Source organism: Peromyscus maniculatus, chromosome 4 (genome assembly GCF_049852395.1).
Source record: "Peromyscus maniculatus bairdii isolate BWxNUB_F1_BW_parent chromosome 4, HU_Pman_BW_mat_3.1, whole genome shotgun sequence".
In the NCBI taxonomy this organism is placed as follows: domain Eukaryota; kingdom Metazoa; phylum Chordata; class Mammalia; order Rodentia; family Cricetidae; genus Peromyscus; species Peromyscus maniculatus.
The window spans coordinates 10,571,360-10,589,070 of NC_134855.1; the positions used below are offsets into that span (position 1 = coordinate 10,571,360).

The 17,711-nt window shown below is 46.3% G+C and overlaps 1 protein-coding gene across 4 annotated transcripts; it reads right to left on the minus strand.

Moving 5' to 3' along the window:
- Positions 1-6,608: 6,608 nt before the first annotated feature.
- Positions 6,609-9,566, minus strand: LOC143272834 (golgin subfamily A member 2-like). Of its 4 annotated transcripts, XM_076569082.1 has the most exons (6): positions 9,506-9,544; positions 9,278-9,427; positions 8,281-8,391; positions 7,998-8,041; positions 7,835-7,898; positions 6,888-7,501 (listed from the first exon to the last, which is right to left on the minus strand). In XM_076569082.1, exons 1-6 carry the CDS (start codon positions 9,527-9,529, stop codon positions 7,394-7,396), a joined length of 501 nt encoding a protein of 166 aa, XP_076425197.1. In that variant the 5' UTR covers positions 9,530-9,544; the 3' UTR covers positions 6,888-7,393. The 4 variants fall into 4 exon arrangements, with proteins under 4 accessions (XP_076425196.1, XP_076425195.1, XP_076425197.1 ...); XM_076569081.1 differs by lacking the exon at positions 6,888-7,501 and adding an exon at positions 6,609-6,860 and having other exon boundaries at positions 9,278-9,566; XM_076569080.1 differs by lacking the exon at positions 6,888-7,501 and adding an exon at positions 6,609-6,872 and having other exon boundaries at positions 9,278-9,566.
- Positions 9,567-17,711: the final 8,145 nt, after the last annotated feature.

A 17,711-nucleotide genomic window follows, 5' to 3' on the forward strand; every position in this document is an offset into this window, starting at 1 on the left:
GAAGCCCTGATGACCTGCTGTGGCTCCTGTGCATTTGATTTAAGGTGAGCCCAGACTCAGCGCCAGCCTGACCATGGCTGTTTTGAGGTTCTGACACATTGAACTTTGCTGATCTTGTTATCAGCAGGCTGGGGTGGCTTGGAGAGCACATGAGTGAGGACACTGTTATTAATAATGCTGTCATTAACTTTGGATGAGTGCTAATTGGCGTTTGTGTATCATGTTGGGTTATTCACTCCATTGTCCAGAGCAGGTTGGATGATTAACCTCAGTTTAACCTGTATATCTTCTACATATGAGCCCCATAAGAGAGCAGATCTTCGGCTCAGAGCCCCTGAGCCAGATCCTGGCCAGATCGATGAGTAATGGGTGTGGCGCCTCAGCCAGTGTGCTAGAGAGGCCAGGGAAGCTACACTCAGTGTTATCCACCTACACTGTGATTCTGTGGGCAAGGACACACAGAACTCACCAACACAGCTGGTCGGTCTAGCTGCCTTCAGAGAGTGCTTGTGAGCACTGGAATTATAGGCAGGTTACCACATCCAAGGTGTTGTGGGGATCCAAACGCTAGCCCTCACGTTGGCTGTTTTGGTAACAAGCTCTTCAATTGGGGCGCCACAGTCCCTAGAGACTTTTTTCTTTTTCTTTCTTCTCTCTCTTTCTCTCCCTTCTTCCTGACTTCCTTCCTTCCTTTTCTTTTCTTTTTCTTTTCTTTCTTTCTTTCTTTCTTTCTTTCTTTCTTTCTTTCTTTCTTTCTTTCTTTCTTTCTTTCTTTCTTCCTTCCTTCCTTCCTTCCTTCCTTCCTTCTTTCTTTTCTTTTCTTTTCTTTTCTTTTCTTTTCTTTTCTTTTTTTTTTTTTGAGACAGGGTTTCTCTGTGTAGCCCCAACTGTCCTGGAACTCACTGTGTAGACCAGGCTGACTTCTAACTCAGAGATGCCTCTGCCTCCCAAATGCTGGGACCAAAGGGGTGTACCGCCATGCATGGCCTTAGACTTTATTTTAGACAGGGCCTCAGTATACAGCTGTGGCTGTCCTGGAACTTTCCATACAGACTATGCTGGCCTCGAACTCACAGAGATCCACCTGCCTCTGCCCCCAGAGTGCTGGGATTACAGGTGTGCACCACCACTGCCTTAAGTTGGGTTTCTTACCTTGAGTGGTTCACAACCACTTGTAACTTCTGCTCCAGGGAATCTGGTGCCTTCTTTTGGCCTCTGAGGGCATCTGTGCATATGTGAACGCACTCACTCCTACACAGATACACTATTTTTTTTTTTTAGATCTTGAACAAATTCTTAAAACAACAACAAAACCCACCAGCAAACACATTAACAAACTCATCCACTTCCAAGTTTGCCAGTCGCCTGCCTGGGTGACGTGTGTGGAGGAGGGGTGTGGCCCTGGGTTTGGGACCTTTCTACCTCCAGTGTGACCACCTTCCCAACAAGGACTTCAGTCCCAGCTAAGGACTGCTTCAATGGGTGGTCTTCTTTTACTTTGGTTGGTTGATTTTGTTTGTAAGTAGCCCAGGCTGGCCTTCAACTCCTGATCCTCCTGCCGCAGCCTCCAAAGTGCCGGGATTGCAGATGTGCACCACCAGCCTGGTTCAGTGTCCATTTCCATCACCTGGAAGTTAACCCATGCAAGCCCAGGTCCCCTTCCCCTGAAAGCTGCTCTTCTGTGGACCAGACTTGGTGAGGGCCGGAGAGATGGCTCAGGGGTTAAAAGCACTTATGCTCTGTGGAAGGCCCGTTTGGTTCCCAGCACACACATAAGACAGCCTACAGCTACCTATCCTCCGGCTCTAGAAGGAACTGAGTCCTCTGGTCTCCTCGGGCAACAGGACCCATGTGCACATGATGTGCACACAAACCACACACACACACAATTTTAAAATAAAGTTTTAAAAAGCTTGGTGAATGAACGAACAAATGATTGAACAAACAAATAAGGCTGAATGACCACTGGACATCTGTAGCTCATTGTCTCAGCAGGCTCCCATCTCACTTCTCCCTAGCTCTGGGCTGTTGGCTCATTAAGATCCCACGGTCATTGCCCCAGGGCCTGGAATGTGCTTGTAACAGACAGGGCCCCCGTCTTAACCCTGAGCTGACATTTTCTGGTGTCTGGGCAGTAAGGCCAGCCTGAAGTGGCCGCCATCGGCATCTTTTCTATAGTAGGATCTGATGCCCTCTTCTGTCATGCAGGCAGACATGCAAATAGAGCACTCATATACATAAATAAGCTACATAAACTTTTTCTTTTTTTTTTTTTTTTTTTTTTTTTGGTTTTTCGAGACAGGGTTTCTCTGTGTAGCTTTGCGCCTTTCCTGGAACTCACTTGGTAGCCCAGGCTGGCCTCGAACTCCCAGAGATCCGCCTGGCTCTGCCTCCCAAGTGCTGGGATTAAAGGCGTGCGCCACCACCGCCCGGCCATAAACTTTTTCTATTTAAAATTTTTTTAATTAATTTTACATACCAACCACAGCTCCCCTTCTCATTTCACTCCCACCCCTGCCTCCCTCTTTGGCCTTCCCTTGCTACACAAACTTAAAAAAAAAACTTTCTGGATACCCCTCAGCCACAGTCCTGTTTCCATGAGGATCCCAAATCTAACCAAGTTAAAAAGATTAACCATCACTTCAGGAATGGTGGCCTATACCAGTAATTCCAGCACTCAGGAGTCTGAGGCAGGAGAATTGTAGGTTTGAGTCCAGTCTGGGCTACATGAGGAGACATTCTCAAAAACCAGAAAAGCAAACAAATCCATATCTACCATGTCAGTACCCCACTTCCCTTACAGCCTCTGGTCACCCCTGTTGACCCACCCTGATCATCCTGGTCAAAGATCAGGCCTTCTCCCAGAGATGGGCTGACGGGAGGGCAGACATTAGTCACACCTAAGGTCTGGTCTGACAGACGGTGCCTGAGGAGGCTGTGGGGCGGTGGAGGCTGAGACAAGCATCTCAAATGGGCAGCCAGGGTGTGACTGGTCAGTCTGGTATGATCTGGAACCTCCAGGCCCCCTGGGAGTCTGCAGTGTGGGCTGGCAGTCCTTTTTCCTACACGGTCCCACTTCTGACCCCATCCACGCACTTTTTTAACTTCTGGTAAATAGGAAGTCAGAGGAGCCCCAGAGATGACAAAACAGGCCTGGCTCTTCCCTGGCAAACCAGCTGGGCAGGTTTGCCCATGTCAGGGGAAGGGGTATGGAGCAAGTCAACTTCAGGGTAAGGAAGGCAGCCAAGAACCCCCAGGGCCTGTGAGGTGTCATGGGAGCAGCAAGATCAAATCTGGGTGGTGGAGAGCTTTGTGTTGGGAGGTGGGCGGCTTTGCGAGAGGATTTGTCAGAACATTATGATTGGTGACTGGAAGCTCTTTCATAAAGGTGCCAAGGACTATGCAGCAGAGGTGAAAGATTCCATTAACATCCAGGGAGACTGGGCCTGGTGGCACAGGCCTGTAATCCCGGCTACCTGGAAGGCTGAGACAAGAGGATCATAAATTCAAGAGCAGCTTGGATGACAGAGTGAGTTCAAGGCCCCACCCAGTCTCAAAATAAAAATGAAAAAAGTGACTAGGCTTTAGCTCAGTAGTAGAGCATTTGCCTGGCAAGCATAAGGCCTTGGATTTAGTACCTAGTACTACAAACGACTATCCATAGAAGCTGGCCTGGTGGAATAGGCCTGTATGAGGCAGAGGCAGGAGGATCACACATTCAAGGCCAGCCTGGGTTACAGGGTGAGTTCAAGACCCGCTTTGGCAACTTGGCAAGATGCTATCTCAAAGTGAAAACGAAAAAGAAACCTGGGATGGTACCTTAGCAATAAAATGTTTGCCTAGCACGTGGAAAGCCCTGAAACTGGGAACATGGCTCAGTAGGTAAAGTGTTTGCTATACAAGCTTGAGGGCCTGAGTTCAGATTCCCAGCACTCATGTGAAAGCCAGGGTGGCAGTACGCACAAGTCCTATGAATGCCAACCTGTGGCCTCCACAAGTACCTACACACACACACACACACACACACACACACACACACACACACACACAACTACAAAATGAATCTTCAAAAAAATTGTGGTGTGTGTGTAGGCTTGTCTGTATGAGAGCATGTATAGGCACTAGAGGTTTACACCCTAGAGGTGGAGTTATCAGCAGTTGTGAGCCGCCATGTGTGTGCTGGGAACCAAACTCAGTCCCCTGTAAGAGCAGCCACAGTGTACTGCCAGTGGCCATGTCAGAAGAGCAGCAGATGGCAACTGAGCTTCAGGAGATCAGCCCACCAGGAGGCAAAGTTCAGGTGGGTGAATCTCTTGGGTAGGCAAGGCCCCAAGGGCTTTGGCTCCAGAATGTCTCTTGCTACTGCTCTGCCTTTACATGTTTGCTGCTGCCATTTTTCTCTGGTATCCGGCATGGTGTGGATGCATGTGGAGGGATCCCCACTGCCTTTAATGTAGTGTGATTATCTCATGGAAGTATCCCTTTTTACTGGACATTTTTATGATTATGAAGATGATTTCCTCTGAAACTGTATGGTTTAATCAAAGCACTAATTTTATACAATAGTGTTAGTTTAAATAGAACTTTAATGATTAAGGGTTTTTAACAAATGTAGTAAGGGACTGTGATAGAGGTTAGTTTAGTGGGAAAATTAATACAGATAAAGGTAGGATATAGCATTGCCTCTGCCTCTGATAAAGCAGGGGCTGCAGAGGACAGAAAATAAGGACAAGGAAGTGTCACACAGCTAGGGCCTGAGTTTCTCTTCAGGAGCCTACAGACTGTGGCTCAGGTTAATGATCAAGGAAAACAACTGAGTCCCAGAAGCTGGGCCGGCTCAAGTTCTTTCCGTCTTAATGTTGGGAGATGTGTTCATGGGTTTCAGTGTGCATCATAGCTGAAACAAAGCTTTAAACAATGACTTAAGGTTAGGTTAAGATGTTTTTGTTAATAGCTTTGAGGTAGAAAATCTTGGGAAACAATTTAAAGTTTAAAAGGCACACTTTTAATAGTTGAGTGAGGGACTCTTGAGGTCAGGGATCAAAAACAGTGGCACCCTGGCTATTGCTGGCTGAGGTATATCTCTTGCTAGGATGAGTTGGTGATCAAAGGTGATGATTAGTTCCTTGAACCTATTTCTGCCCTCAGCCTCCTGATATAAGAAACTGTGGGTGAGTGGGCTTTATTTAAACCCTGTGGATTTAAAGTAGAGCTGACTGGTTGTTTACAAAAATTTCAATTTGTGATTCTTTTAAGATTTTTATAAGATTACCTTTTGAGATAAATAATAAAGTGATCGATCCTTTCTTTGTAACTGCAAAATGCAGCCTGCCAGTAAAAGACCTGGCTGAGAAAAATACCTTGCTTGCTTACACTCTGTTAATCCATAACAAGTTGCTTGGACATGAATGTATGTGGATTCTTGGGGATAATTTGTTTTTCATCTATAATATGTAAAGTGTTTAATCATGTAAGGGAAATGGGAAAGTTTTTTTTTTTTTTACTTGTATTCATTGAAATCATTCACTTAAAAATAGAATGTAACCACATTGTAATTTTTTTTTTGCTTGAAAGATTTTGCTGGGGTATATAAGCTGTAAGGGAAAAAATAAAGATGTGAGAAGGAAGACATCAGGAAGGAGTGAGGAGTTGTCAGGAAAGAAGAAAGGAAACATCAGGGCAGAAGAACAGAGTAGAACAGGCAACAGAAAGAGTAAGAAAAAGAAAAAGAAGCTTTATCCCTCGGAAGTCTGTGTCGTGCGCCTCACACTCTGCACCTCAGCTGGCTCAGTCTGGGAATGGGGTGCTCCACAGGATCTTACGCCACGGTGGGGCCAGTGAGGTGCCTCAGGTGAGATGCAGAGCCAGGTGAGCCACAGAGTTGTGTAAATGTTGGTTATTGCAGTTCTCAACCGTTGTCTGCTGAAACCTTCAGCTTGTAACTGATTTGGGTGAGTGGCTGTCACCCTTCACCTCTTCCTTCGCCTACCTGACGAGGACCTTTCCTCACCATGCCTCCAGTGATCAGGCTCGGAGGCTCCACCTCCTCCTCACTACGGGACACTGGGTGCCTGGCCCGCCCACTTCTGTCACTGGAGTGTGCCTCTCTGGTGAGAAGGGCTGCATAGGGTGAGATTTGATGGTTCCACCCCATGACACTCAGAAATGACACCTTCTGGTCATCTGGGATAAGTGGAGATTATGTTACACTTTTTTTTTTTTTTGTTTTTTGTTTTTTTTAGCTCTATAGGTTCAGGATGAAACATATAAAAAATTTCATATTTAAAGGAAAATTTAATTAAAAAATATATGTATGGGTCTGTATACAAGAGTTCAGTGCTCACAGAGGCCAAAAGAGGGTGACAGATTCCTTGGAGCTGGAGTTACCACTGGATGGAGGCTACAGATATTGAGAGCTGAACCCTGCTTCTCTGAAAGAGCAGCAAGTGTTCTTAACCACTAAAGCCATCTCTCCAGCCCCTTAGGGGGATGCCGGGCTGCGGGCTCTGGACTGAACACCAGCCAACTATTACATTTTGAGATAAGTTCTCTACGCGCTGTCTAGGCTTGATCTCTGGGCTGAAGCAATCAATCTTCCTTAGCACTCAGCCGGGATAATTTATTTTTATTTTTGGACAGGGCCTTGATATGTAAGGAGGGCAGGTCTCGTTCTTCCTGCCTCCGCTTCTGGAGTTAGAATTACAGGTGTGAGCCACCACACTTGGCTCTGAAATATTTTCAAGCAGGTTTTACACTAGAATTTATAATGGAGCGGTGTCTGTGTGTACATGCCTTATCCATCAGCCTCTAGTTTCCAACCAGCTGGCTCCTTACTTCTTGTAACTGGTCTCTTCAGACTCCTGGAAGGGAAGCTGAGAGATCCAGCTTGTGGCCACTAGCCTGGCAGGCCAACATCTACCCAACCCAGGGGGCCCACAGAAGGGATGCTGTCCAGCTGTTGGGCACATCTCTGAGCGGACACTGCCCCCTTGAGGCTAGTGCCTGCCATGGCACAAGAGAAAGCTGTTCTCACAGAACTAGAGATGTTTTCCCTCAGCACACTTGGTACTTGATATAAACACAGAACCTGGCTAGGATGAAATTGGGTGAGGCTCTTGTCTCATTCCAAGGGTCTGAATGGACCAGCCCGCCTGTCATTACTCCACTCACTTTTCGCTTAAATGGAATTCCTGCGTCTTGGGTCCAGGGGATCCTGTCTCTGGCGTCAGTACATACTGTCCACAGCCCTGCTGTCTGTCTGACTTCCTACCGTACAGACAACAGTGTTTCTCCCCACTGGATGTCCCCTAAGTATCTCATACTCTTGAAATAAAATGACATCTCTTTTTCTGTTTTGGTCAGTAGACAACAAAATAGCCACTAAGCTACATTCTTAGCACCACCCCCATGCCATTTTTTGGAGACAGGGTCTCATGTATCCCATGGTCCAGGCCTTCATGTTGGAAGAGGTGAGGCCCTCCCCGTTGATGTAGGAGGTAGACTAGGAGAGACAATATATCACATGGAGATGCTCTGCCACCTTCAATGTCTAATCCCTTCAGCCTCCTTCCTGCCTCCCTCAGACCTCTCCTCTCACACCATCTTATGCTCTCCTCATGGTTCTTATCCCACCATGGCTCAGGCCCGCCCTCCACAGCTGCCATCCGCACTTTCTCCACCGGGATAAAACCACGGCACCCGTCAGGGTCCAAATCTGTCTTCTCTGAGTCTGACAGGATCCTCTCATGAGTCAGTCTCCTGAGAACCCCTGCCTCAGCTTCTGCCATGCTTCCCTTTCCCTCTACCTTCTTTCTGGACCCCAGTCCTGCGGTACCTCAGACACAAGACCATTGAGCTGTTGAGAAAGTTGTCGCAGACTCTCAGTTGACGAGAAAGTCCTAAGGAAGGAGACACAGGGTCAGGGGTGCAGGTGGTTTGAAGGGAGCCCGGCTCGTGGGCAGAGACCTGCCCTGACTCCCTCAGGAGGGAACGCTTACTCGGTCTCCTCCATGAGGTCAGAGCAATTGCCAGCGTCATGGCTCTGTAAGGGTAGAAACAAACCAGGTCACTATCCAGCTTCTGCTCGTCACCACACAGGGACAGGGTGGGCAAGCTCATCAACACCCATCTCCCCAAGCCTCCCCAGCTTGGCCTCCCCACGCCAGGCTCCAGGAGCAGCACCTGGACCAAGCTACCTGAAGAGAGAGGAGAGTTCAGAGACGGTAAAGTCCTCTGGCAAGCAGACAGGAGCGCAGCAGGCGAAAGGGAAAAAGCACAAACCTGAGGTGACGCCATGCTAGTGAGGTCAGCGTCGGGGGAAGGGACAACACCAAGAAACATAGTGTCATCAGCAGCAGCTGGCGGGGCAGGAGCGGCTTGGTCTGTGGGCGCCTGTCACAGAACGGGGTGGGGGTGGTTAGAAGACCATGAGGTGCCTCACTGCCATGGACGTGAGATGGGGGACAAGCAGGGCAGCACAGCAGCAGTCACGGGACAGACGCACATGCTGGGAGCTACCGGGGTACAGACACGGCCTGCCCAGGCCCAGGGCCACTGAGCACTTCGAAGGACTAACAACGCTCAAAGCAGGGGCTGCAGGGGCTCCCTCCTGAACACCTTGTTCCTCTGGAGCTCCGACCTGTGGCAGCCACAGCAGGTAGAAGGAAGTGCCCAAGTCCAGGAGCCAGAGAGCGGCCTGCGCTGACTGTGACCCTGACTGCGGCCCTGCTCCTGGATGGACTAGTCATCAGGGCCAACATAACCACTCGGCCCTTCCTCTTGCCTTCCTGCCTTCCCTCCTCCCAGACCCACGCACTGGCTGTGTTTGTTGATTCAGAAACAACCCGATAAAGCAGAGAGCAATGGCTGCCCTCTGACTTGCAGCATCCTGGAGGTCGAATCTAATAGGTAAGAGCAGGGTCACAGCAGATGGCCAAGCATGGGATGTCAGTTTTGTCTAGGGGATGGAATTTAGGTTTGCATGTTGGCAGCAAGGACCTTTCCCACTGAGCCATCTTGCTGGCCCAGGAAGCCATCGTTAATATCAGAGATAATTTAAAAACACAAGAAAGTCTTCCACTGCAGAGAAGGGCCTGAGCTGAACGGTCTCGAGAGTACAGGAACAGATCAGTACTTTCCCAGTGAGGAAAATGAGGCCTCAGACCCTCTCCATTGTCCCTTTAGGATAGCAAAAGGCATGCCCTCCCTTCCCTTCCCGACCTCCCCACCCCTCTGGCCCGACCTCATGTGCCACCTCTGAGCTGGTGAGTGCCAGCACCTGAGTCGACCAGAACACCTGGCCGGGGTCAGCTTTGAGGACTGCGAAGGCATCCAGCTCCAGCTGATCATCGCCATCATTCCGTCTCTCTCTCTGATCCTCTCCCCATACCCAGCTCCAGCAGGATGTGGCTCTGGCTCGGGCCCTCTCCTGCAGAAGGGCAGAGACCCGGTTCCTTTGTCTGGTGGATGTCTCTCCAGGAATGAGAATCACAAAGGAAGGACTAACCTCCTCGTGGTCAGGGGAGGCCATCTCTGTCCCACCGGGGGTCCCTGAGCCTGTGAGCTCAGCTGTGAGCTCACAATGCTGCCGTGAGCTCACAGCTGCCCTGCTCCCCAACTCTCCATGTGGTTGAACATGTCCCACTTGTCGTCTTAAAAAGCAGTCACAAATACCCACTTTTCAGCCTCAAGTCCGCTGGGAGCCAGCTTTCCCCAGCTCAGCATGTGGGAAGGAAGCTGCCACATTAGGATCCTGGATGTGGCACAGCTTCCATATGTGTGTGGTTTTTTTGTTGTTGTTGTTTTTCTTTTGAGATGTGTGTGTGTGTGTGTGTGTGTGTGTGTGTGTGTGTGTGTGTGTGTGTGTGTGCCTGCCCACCATATCCATTATGGGTTGTCAGGATTTTTTACTTTTAAATTCATTTTTAAATTCATTATATATCCCAACACACACCTGTCAGTTATCCCAGTACACAGCTGTCACCCCAGAACACACCTGTCAGTCATCCCAACACACACCTGTCATTGCAGAACTCTGGAGGTGGAAGCACAAGAATCAGAAGTTCAAGGCCATTCATGGCTCACAGCTGTCTATAACTTAATTTCAGGGTTCAGATGCCTTCTACTGACCTCTGAGGGCACCTGCTCTCACAAGGGCAAGCACATATTCACATGCACATAAATGGAAAAAATCTTTAAAAACCACAACTAGTTGTTATTAAAAAGAGCAAGGTCTTGCCTGCGTTGTTCTGTAGTCCTGACAGGGTTTAGTTCATCGCTTCCAAGATGCTACTCCATTGACTGCTGGAATCCTCTCCCCCAGCTCCTCTCTGCTCCTGCATGGCATGCTCCCGTCTTCTGGTGTACATACTTACTGCTCTGTGTGGCCTGGGTCTGTTGATCATCCTGCCTACAGAGCAGCATTGTCCTTGGACTTTTTACTATGGCTTCCTCTGATGGTTCCTCAGAGGCAAAGAGGAGTGTGTATGTGTTCACATGTACGTGTGTGTCCAGGTGTCTGTTGAGGCCAGAAGAGGGCAACAGATCCCTTGGAGTTGGAGATATGGGAAGCTTGTAAACTGCCTGATATGAGTGCTGGGAACTGAACTCCAGTCCTATGTGAATAAACTCTCTTAACCACTGTAGGCAGAATTATCATTGGGACCACTGGCTCCCCAATAATGACATGGAGACTTTTTAATTATGAAAGCTCAGCTGATAGCTTAGGCTTGTTTCTAACCTGCTCTTATATCTTAAATTAACCCATTTCTATCAATTTACTCTCTGCCGCACGGCTTTATTACCTCATCTCCATATTACCCATCCTGCATGCCCTGCATCTTCTGGTGTCTCCGCCTTCTCCTTCCCAGCATTCTCTCTGCCAAGAAATTCTGTCTAGCTATTGGTCATTCAGCTTTTTATTAAACCAATCAGAGTGACACATCTTCAGTGTACAAAAAGATTATTTCACCACATTTCTCCCTTTTTGTCTAAATGAAAAGGGAAGGTTTTAACTCTGACACAGAAAAACTATATACAATAAGAATGATTATCAGCCGGGCGGTGGTGGCGCACGCCTTTAATCCCAGCACTCGGGAGGCAGAGCCAGGCGGATCTCTGTGAGTTCGAGGCCAGCCTGGGCTACCAAGTGAGTTCCAGGAAAGGCGCAAAGCTACACAGAGAAACCCTGTCTCGAAAACACCAAAAAAAAAAAAAAAAAAAAAAAAAAAAAGAATGATTATCAGGTAAGAATTACATTTATGGGGGCTGGAGAGATGGCTCAGAGGTTAAGAGCACTGACTGCTCTTCCAGAGGTCCTGAGTTCAATTCCCAGCAACCACATGGTGGCTCACAACCATCTGTAATGAGATGATCTGGTGCCCTCTTCTGGCCTGCAGACATACATGCAGACAGAATACTGTATACATAATAAATAAATCTTAAAAGAAAAAAAAAAAGAATTACATTTACAACATCTAGACCATTTACATTTGGCTATCCTATCTTGGTGAGTCCAAAGTTTTGTACCTAATTCATTTTCTATCATAACTTGTATTACCAACCAAAAACTATTTTTAAGACCTTAAAACATTTTCTTAGATAATTTAAGCTTTTATATATTTCAACCTTCTACAATTTACACCTCTTTTGTGAGTTTCTTTTCAGAATTTGGTAATAAGGAAAACTGTAACTATAACAATCTAGTATTCAACTCCTTCAGAGACCCAAGAAAGATATTACATTACTTGAGTAGACAGGAAGTGCAGAGCAAACAACTTCCAAAACTATAGAAACAGCTGGCTGCCTGCACAGTCACCCAAGGTTTCTCTGTGACATTGGGGTATCCATCTTTGGCCTACAGGCCTAGAATATCTGACAAACTTTTTTTTTGTTTTTTTTTGAGACAGGGTCTCTCTGTGTAGTTTTGGTGCCTGTCTGGAATCTCGCTCTGTAGACCAGGCTGGCCTCGAACTCACAGAGATCCACCTGGCTCTGCCTCCTGAGTGCTGGGATTAAAGGCGTGTGCCACCACTGCCCTGCTCTGATAGACTTTTTTGTGAAGCAGGAATTTTGGAGGTCTGTCCTGCCTTGTCTTGGCAAAGTTTGGCAGTTGCCTTCTGTAGTTGACCTGCTGTCCAATTTGGATAACCTACTGTTAGCAGTCAAGGTAAGGCCAAGTTTCTTGCCCAGTGGCTAACTTCTGCCACAAAGAAAGCAAACTCCATATGGAGGTTCTTCAATGCCCATCATCTTCTCTGAAGTAGATTGGTACTGCCAGGAGCAGATGTGTCTCATTATGAAAAGCTTTACGTTATTAAAACATCTTAAATGCCAAATTCTGTAGATCTCTGTAGTGTTTGAAGACCATTTATCTATCTAGAATATATCTGTTTAACTTTAAAAACATACCTAATATGATTACAAGTTAGATTATTACAGATGACTAACTGCTAACCTGAATTTCCTAATCACATTACATTTTTAAATGAGCTTGCTAAGCAAAATACCTCAAACAAGAGTAGAAACAGACATTTACTATAACAAAATAACTTTAAATTTGTATTAATATACCAAAATCTATACCAATGTAAAATACGAGACTAGTAGTTGCTTATTTAGTTTAAAAGTAGATTCAATAATCTACCTCTTTATCCTATCATTTCCTTATCTCCCCCTTTTCTTTTCAGAACAAGACCCCTGAATCTAATCTTCTTTGTTCAGCTTTTCTTCTGACAGGAATTCTGTCACTGATCCACTAGCCAATTGAAAGGAGAATTTTGGTCCAAGAGGTGGGCCTTTCTTTCTTTCTTTCTTTCTTTCTTTCTTTCTTTCTTTCTTTCTTTCTTTCTTTCTTTCTTTCTTTCTTTCTTTCTCTCTCTCTCTCTCTCTCTCTCTCTCTCTCTCTCTCTCTCTTTCTCTCTTTCTTTTCCCTCTCTCTCTCTTTTGGTTTTCTTTTTTTTCATTTTCTTTTTCTTTTTTCTTTTTTTTTTTTCAAGACAGGGTTTCTCTGTGTAGTTTTGGTGCCTGTCCTGGATCTCGCTCTGTAGACCAGGCTGGCCTCAAACTCACAAAGATCCACCTGGCTCTGCCTCCCAAGTGCTGGGATTAAAGGCGTGCGCCGCCGCCACCATAACCACCACCACCTGGCAAGGTGGGCTTTTCATTGGGGATGGATGTGGTGGAAAGGAAAGGCAGAGCAGAGGTGTATACAGCCCTTTTTTCCAAACGAAGAATGAGCAGTGGCTGTGGCGGATTGTGACTTGATTCAGATTCCCCATTTTGTCTTGTGATACTTGTGCACAGATTTTGCATGATTATAAATGGTAATCTTTTGACATCCTTTATCAGACCATTACCAATAATAACTTGTAACCAAACCCCCTAAATGATGACAAGTGTCCATAATCCACCAAATAACAAAAAGCCACCCACTCCACCCCTTGGGAATGTATGCATTGTGTTCTCTAGAATGCTTTCTGTTGTCTGGGGGTGATGACATGTTTGGAGGACCCTGAGGAAATTGGGATGATGGTCATGTCCTGGGAAAACTAGCCATAACATTTGTTGTCCAGTCTCTGTGCAATGGGAAAGCACAAGGCTTATCTGTGGTCCTGGCTGGAGTAGTCTATGAGGCTGGGCCATCTCGGCCAGCAGCCTTAAAGCTGTTCTGGGTGTAACTCTGAGAAAATTGCAAGAGAGGCATCTGAGAGGCTGGGTTCCCGGGGCCACCTGTTTTCATTGGTGTCTGGTCCCCTTGCTCTGAAAACACACAAACTTTTAAAAGTAACATACGTATCTGCATTAGCACAAGTATGGAACAAGTCAGTGAAGGATGATTTTTTTGTTCTATGTTTGAGCAGGCAAAAGCGTCTGTTAGTTTTATAAGTCCACTGGAACTGCATAACCAAACTCTAATATAAATCTCTATCCATGCCATATGTAAGGATGGCATGCAATAATAAGTCATGAGGACTCTGTAGCCAACAAGATTTACCATGTCTCATGTCGTCTCTGAGCTGTTCCCATGTGGAGGGATCAGCATACATGTCACCTGTCCTGTGGTCTTTTTTGGTTTCCTTCCCCTTATCTATATCCAAGATACTCAGGAGGTCTCCCCCAGTCAAATCTGATCTCTATTAACCTGGAAGGAATCCACAGCCTTTCATTTCCTGTGGAAACAAAAGCATAACCTCTTCCCCACTGTAATTCATTTTTTGACTTCCATTTTAAAGTATATAGGTTGATTTAATTCAGCAGTCCCTTCCACAATCCAATGTCTCTCAGCAGTTGTTGTCTGTTCATTAGTATTCAAAAATTCAAAATTAAAAAAGCACCATATATGGTCCAAACTCCCTGTTACAATATTTTCCATCCTTGTGTGACTTATTCTTTTTTTAATACTTTACTTCTCTCTTTAAAGACTTTATTATTTTTAAACTATCTTTTAAATAATATATAGTAATAATATATATTATTATATATAATACATACTGTATTATATATTATATGTGTATTCTTTTTCTTTTCTTTTCTTCTCTTTTCTTTTTCCTTTTTTTTTGGTTTTTCAAGACAGAATTTCTCTGTAGACCAGGCTGGTCTTGAACTCACTGAGATCCACCTGCTTCTGCCTCCCAAATGCTGGGATTAAACAATCACCTGTCTCTCTCTCTCTCTCTTTTTTTTTTTCTTAAGCCTATGCACATTGTTGAACATACTGTAACCTATTTAGAGTTTTTTTTCCCCTCTGTCTGAATCTGTCTTTATTGAGCACACAATGCTCTTGGATCACGATACAAGCCATAGCTCAGCTTAGCACATGGTGCTGGCAGCTGGCTCCAGCCCGAAGGCAGTGGCTGGTAACAGTACCTCTGTATGCCAAGCACCAGCCCCCCTGAGACTGCAGGACTTTGTGGGAATCTGAGGGAGTCCAGCTCCGACCTGCTCCCACCTATTGAAGAGTTCTTGGGTGGAGGGGAGAAGAATGAGGAAATGTTAGGTAGGAAGAGAGACCTAGACAATGAGGAGAAAGACAGAAACACAGGATAGCTTTGGGAGGGCCCTGGATCAATACCCAGCTGCCCAGAGCTTTATTCAAAAGGCTTTTTATACCATGCCAAGGGGCAGGGCAAAAGACCTCCCCCTTTCAAGATCAAAGCACAATGTACAGCCAAGTGTAGACCCTTCCAAACACCTGGTAAACATGCCCGTGGTCAAATCATCTCCTTATGCAGCCCTGCTGGGTAAAGCAAGCTCAGATTCTCTGACCCTGAATAAGGTCTCACTAGATAACTTCTGTGGGCCTCCACAGGACTAGAAAGCCACATCCAGCTCCTTGTCCAGAACTTTTCTTAGCTTTCTCAGGCCCTATGGATATTTGGGCCTCCACTTTGGATGACATAGGTAGGTAGTTGGGCTTTTTTTTTTTTTTTTTTTTTTTTTGGATTGGTTGTTTGAGACAGGGTTTCTTTGTGTAACAGCTATCCTGGAACTCACTCTGTAGCCCAGGCTGGCCTTGAACTCACACAGACCCACCTGCCTCTGCCTCCTGAGTGCTGGGATTAAAGGTGTGTGCCACCACTGCCCAGTCCCTGGGCTTTTCTTTGGGCTGCCAGCTCACAAAAAAATGACACGGAGACATTGTTAATTATGAAAGTACAGCCTTAGTTTAGGCTCATTTCTAATTAGTTCTTATACGTTAAATTAACCATTTACATTAACTTTCTGCATTGTGGCTTTCTTATCTCATCTCCATATTGCCCATCCTACTTGCTCTACGTCTCCTGGCATCTCCTTCCCAGCATCCTCTCTGTAATGATACGGCATGTGTGGGAGACCTTTTCGGGTTTGGACAAAGGTGCCCTGTGGCAGATGAGACATGCCATGTGGTTACAACAGATTGCGGAAGGTTACACGGCAGATGGAGCATCCTTGAGAAGAGTTTATTATGAGAGAGAGAGAGAGAGAGAGAGAGAGAGAGAGAGAGAGAGAGAGAGGAGGGAGAGAGAAGGGAGAGAAAGCGGAGGTGTGTGCACCTCATGGTGAGAAAGGCAGAAAGGGGAAGAGGAAGAAGAAGGGAGAGGTTTTTCCTTAAAAGAGGCTTTATGTCTGGATGCAGGGCAGGTTCCCAAGGGGCTGTACTCTCTGCCCAGAAATCCTGCCTAGCTATTGGCCATTCAGCTTTTTATTAAACCAACAAGAGTGACACCTTCACAGTGTACAAAAAGATTATCCCACAATAAAGCACTGAGCCATGTTTTTAGCTCCACCTTTAGCCTTTTTTCAGTATCTTTTATATGTTTTTGCTCAGCTGCAGGACTCCAGATGTGGGATCTAGCTGTCAACTGTTAGAAACACATTACTCCAATATGCCATGGTTTAGTGCAGCGGTTTGAAGTCTCCCTGTGGTTCTGGATGCTGCCTGGCCCCACTGCACTCTCCCGTGGGGTGCTTCTTCGGTGACAGAGTCTGGTGTGAGGACTCACCAGCAGGTGTGGTAGTACAGCACATCTGGAATGATGCACACAGCTGCCGTTGAGGTTTCTGTTGGCAGGGGCTGTCAATCAGAGTGTCTCCAGTGTCAGTCACCTCAAATGCTTCCTGTGGCCTCTCCTGTGACATGGGTGCTTGCCTGAATGGCGGCTCAGGTCCAAGGGAGTTTGTCCTCGGGTCTTCAGCGCTCCTTCCCCAGGGGTGGTGGCTTCCCAGAGTTGTGTCATTTTTTTATTTATTGAGACAGTCTCACAGATCCCAGGCCGCACTGGTAACAACTTCTGCTTATGGCAGTTTCTTTGCATCCATTCCCTTTCCCCTGAATGTTATCCCACTCAGCTTGAATCATCCCATAAAAACCCAAACTCCCCTTTGTCTAGGCTGCTCTCCCCTCTCTCAGAGATAGCCTGGCAATTCATATCCTTATAAAGCTTCATTCTTTGGCCTCATTGCAGCTCTGGTTGGTCTCACTTTCCTATAAACCTTAGACCAATGAATTCTTCTAGAGTTGCCTCTGTCATGGTGTCTCTTCATAGTGATAGGAGAGTAACTAAGAGTAACTTGTGTTTGTGTATGCATATGTGAGTGCAGTGTCTTTAGAGGCCAGAAGAAGGCGTCAGATCCCTGCAGTTGAAGTTAGTGGTGGTTGTGAGTGCTGAGAACCAAAGTCCTCTGCAAGAGCAGCCAGTGCTCTTTAACCTTCTCTTCACCTCCCCCTCTTTTATTTCTAATATCTCTTTTTAGTTTAGGGGCTTCTGGATCATGTGGATGAGCTGAACTTGAACCCCTCACTCAGCTCCCTGAGAGAGTTCATTTTCCTGTTCAGAGGCCCTGCTGAGTCAAAGTAGCTTTCTTTGTAAACTATAAGCCATCTATCTCTTCATCCTCACAGACCCAAGTTTCAAGGCCAATTGCTCCCTCCTTCTCAAGTACTCCGTCCTCATCCTCAGTTCCTAGGCATTTTCTCTTTACAGCAAGAGTTCCTGCAGAGCTCTGAGTGGTTTGGCTCTGGAGTGTTAGCACCTGACTGATCTGCCTTTGTGATTGCTACCTTTTGTGTCCTGTACTTTCTGTTTGGAGTAGGTAAACCTTATCTGAGAGTTTCCTAAAGGTTCAAAGCCTATGCAAAACTTGGTTGTGGGAAGACTCAAAATATGGAGATGTCTTGTGACTGGGAATTGCCTCTTTGGGGAGCTTCAGATAAGAGGTTTTGGTATGTGGAA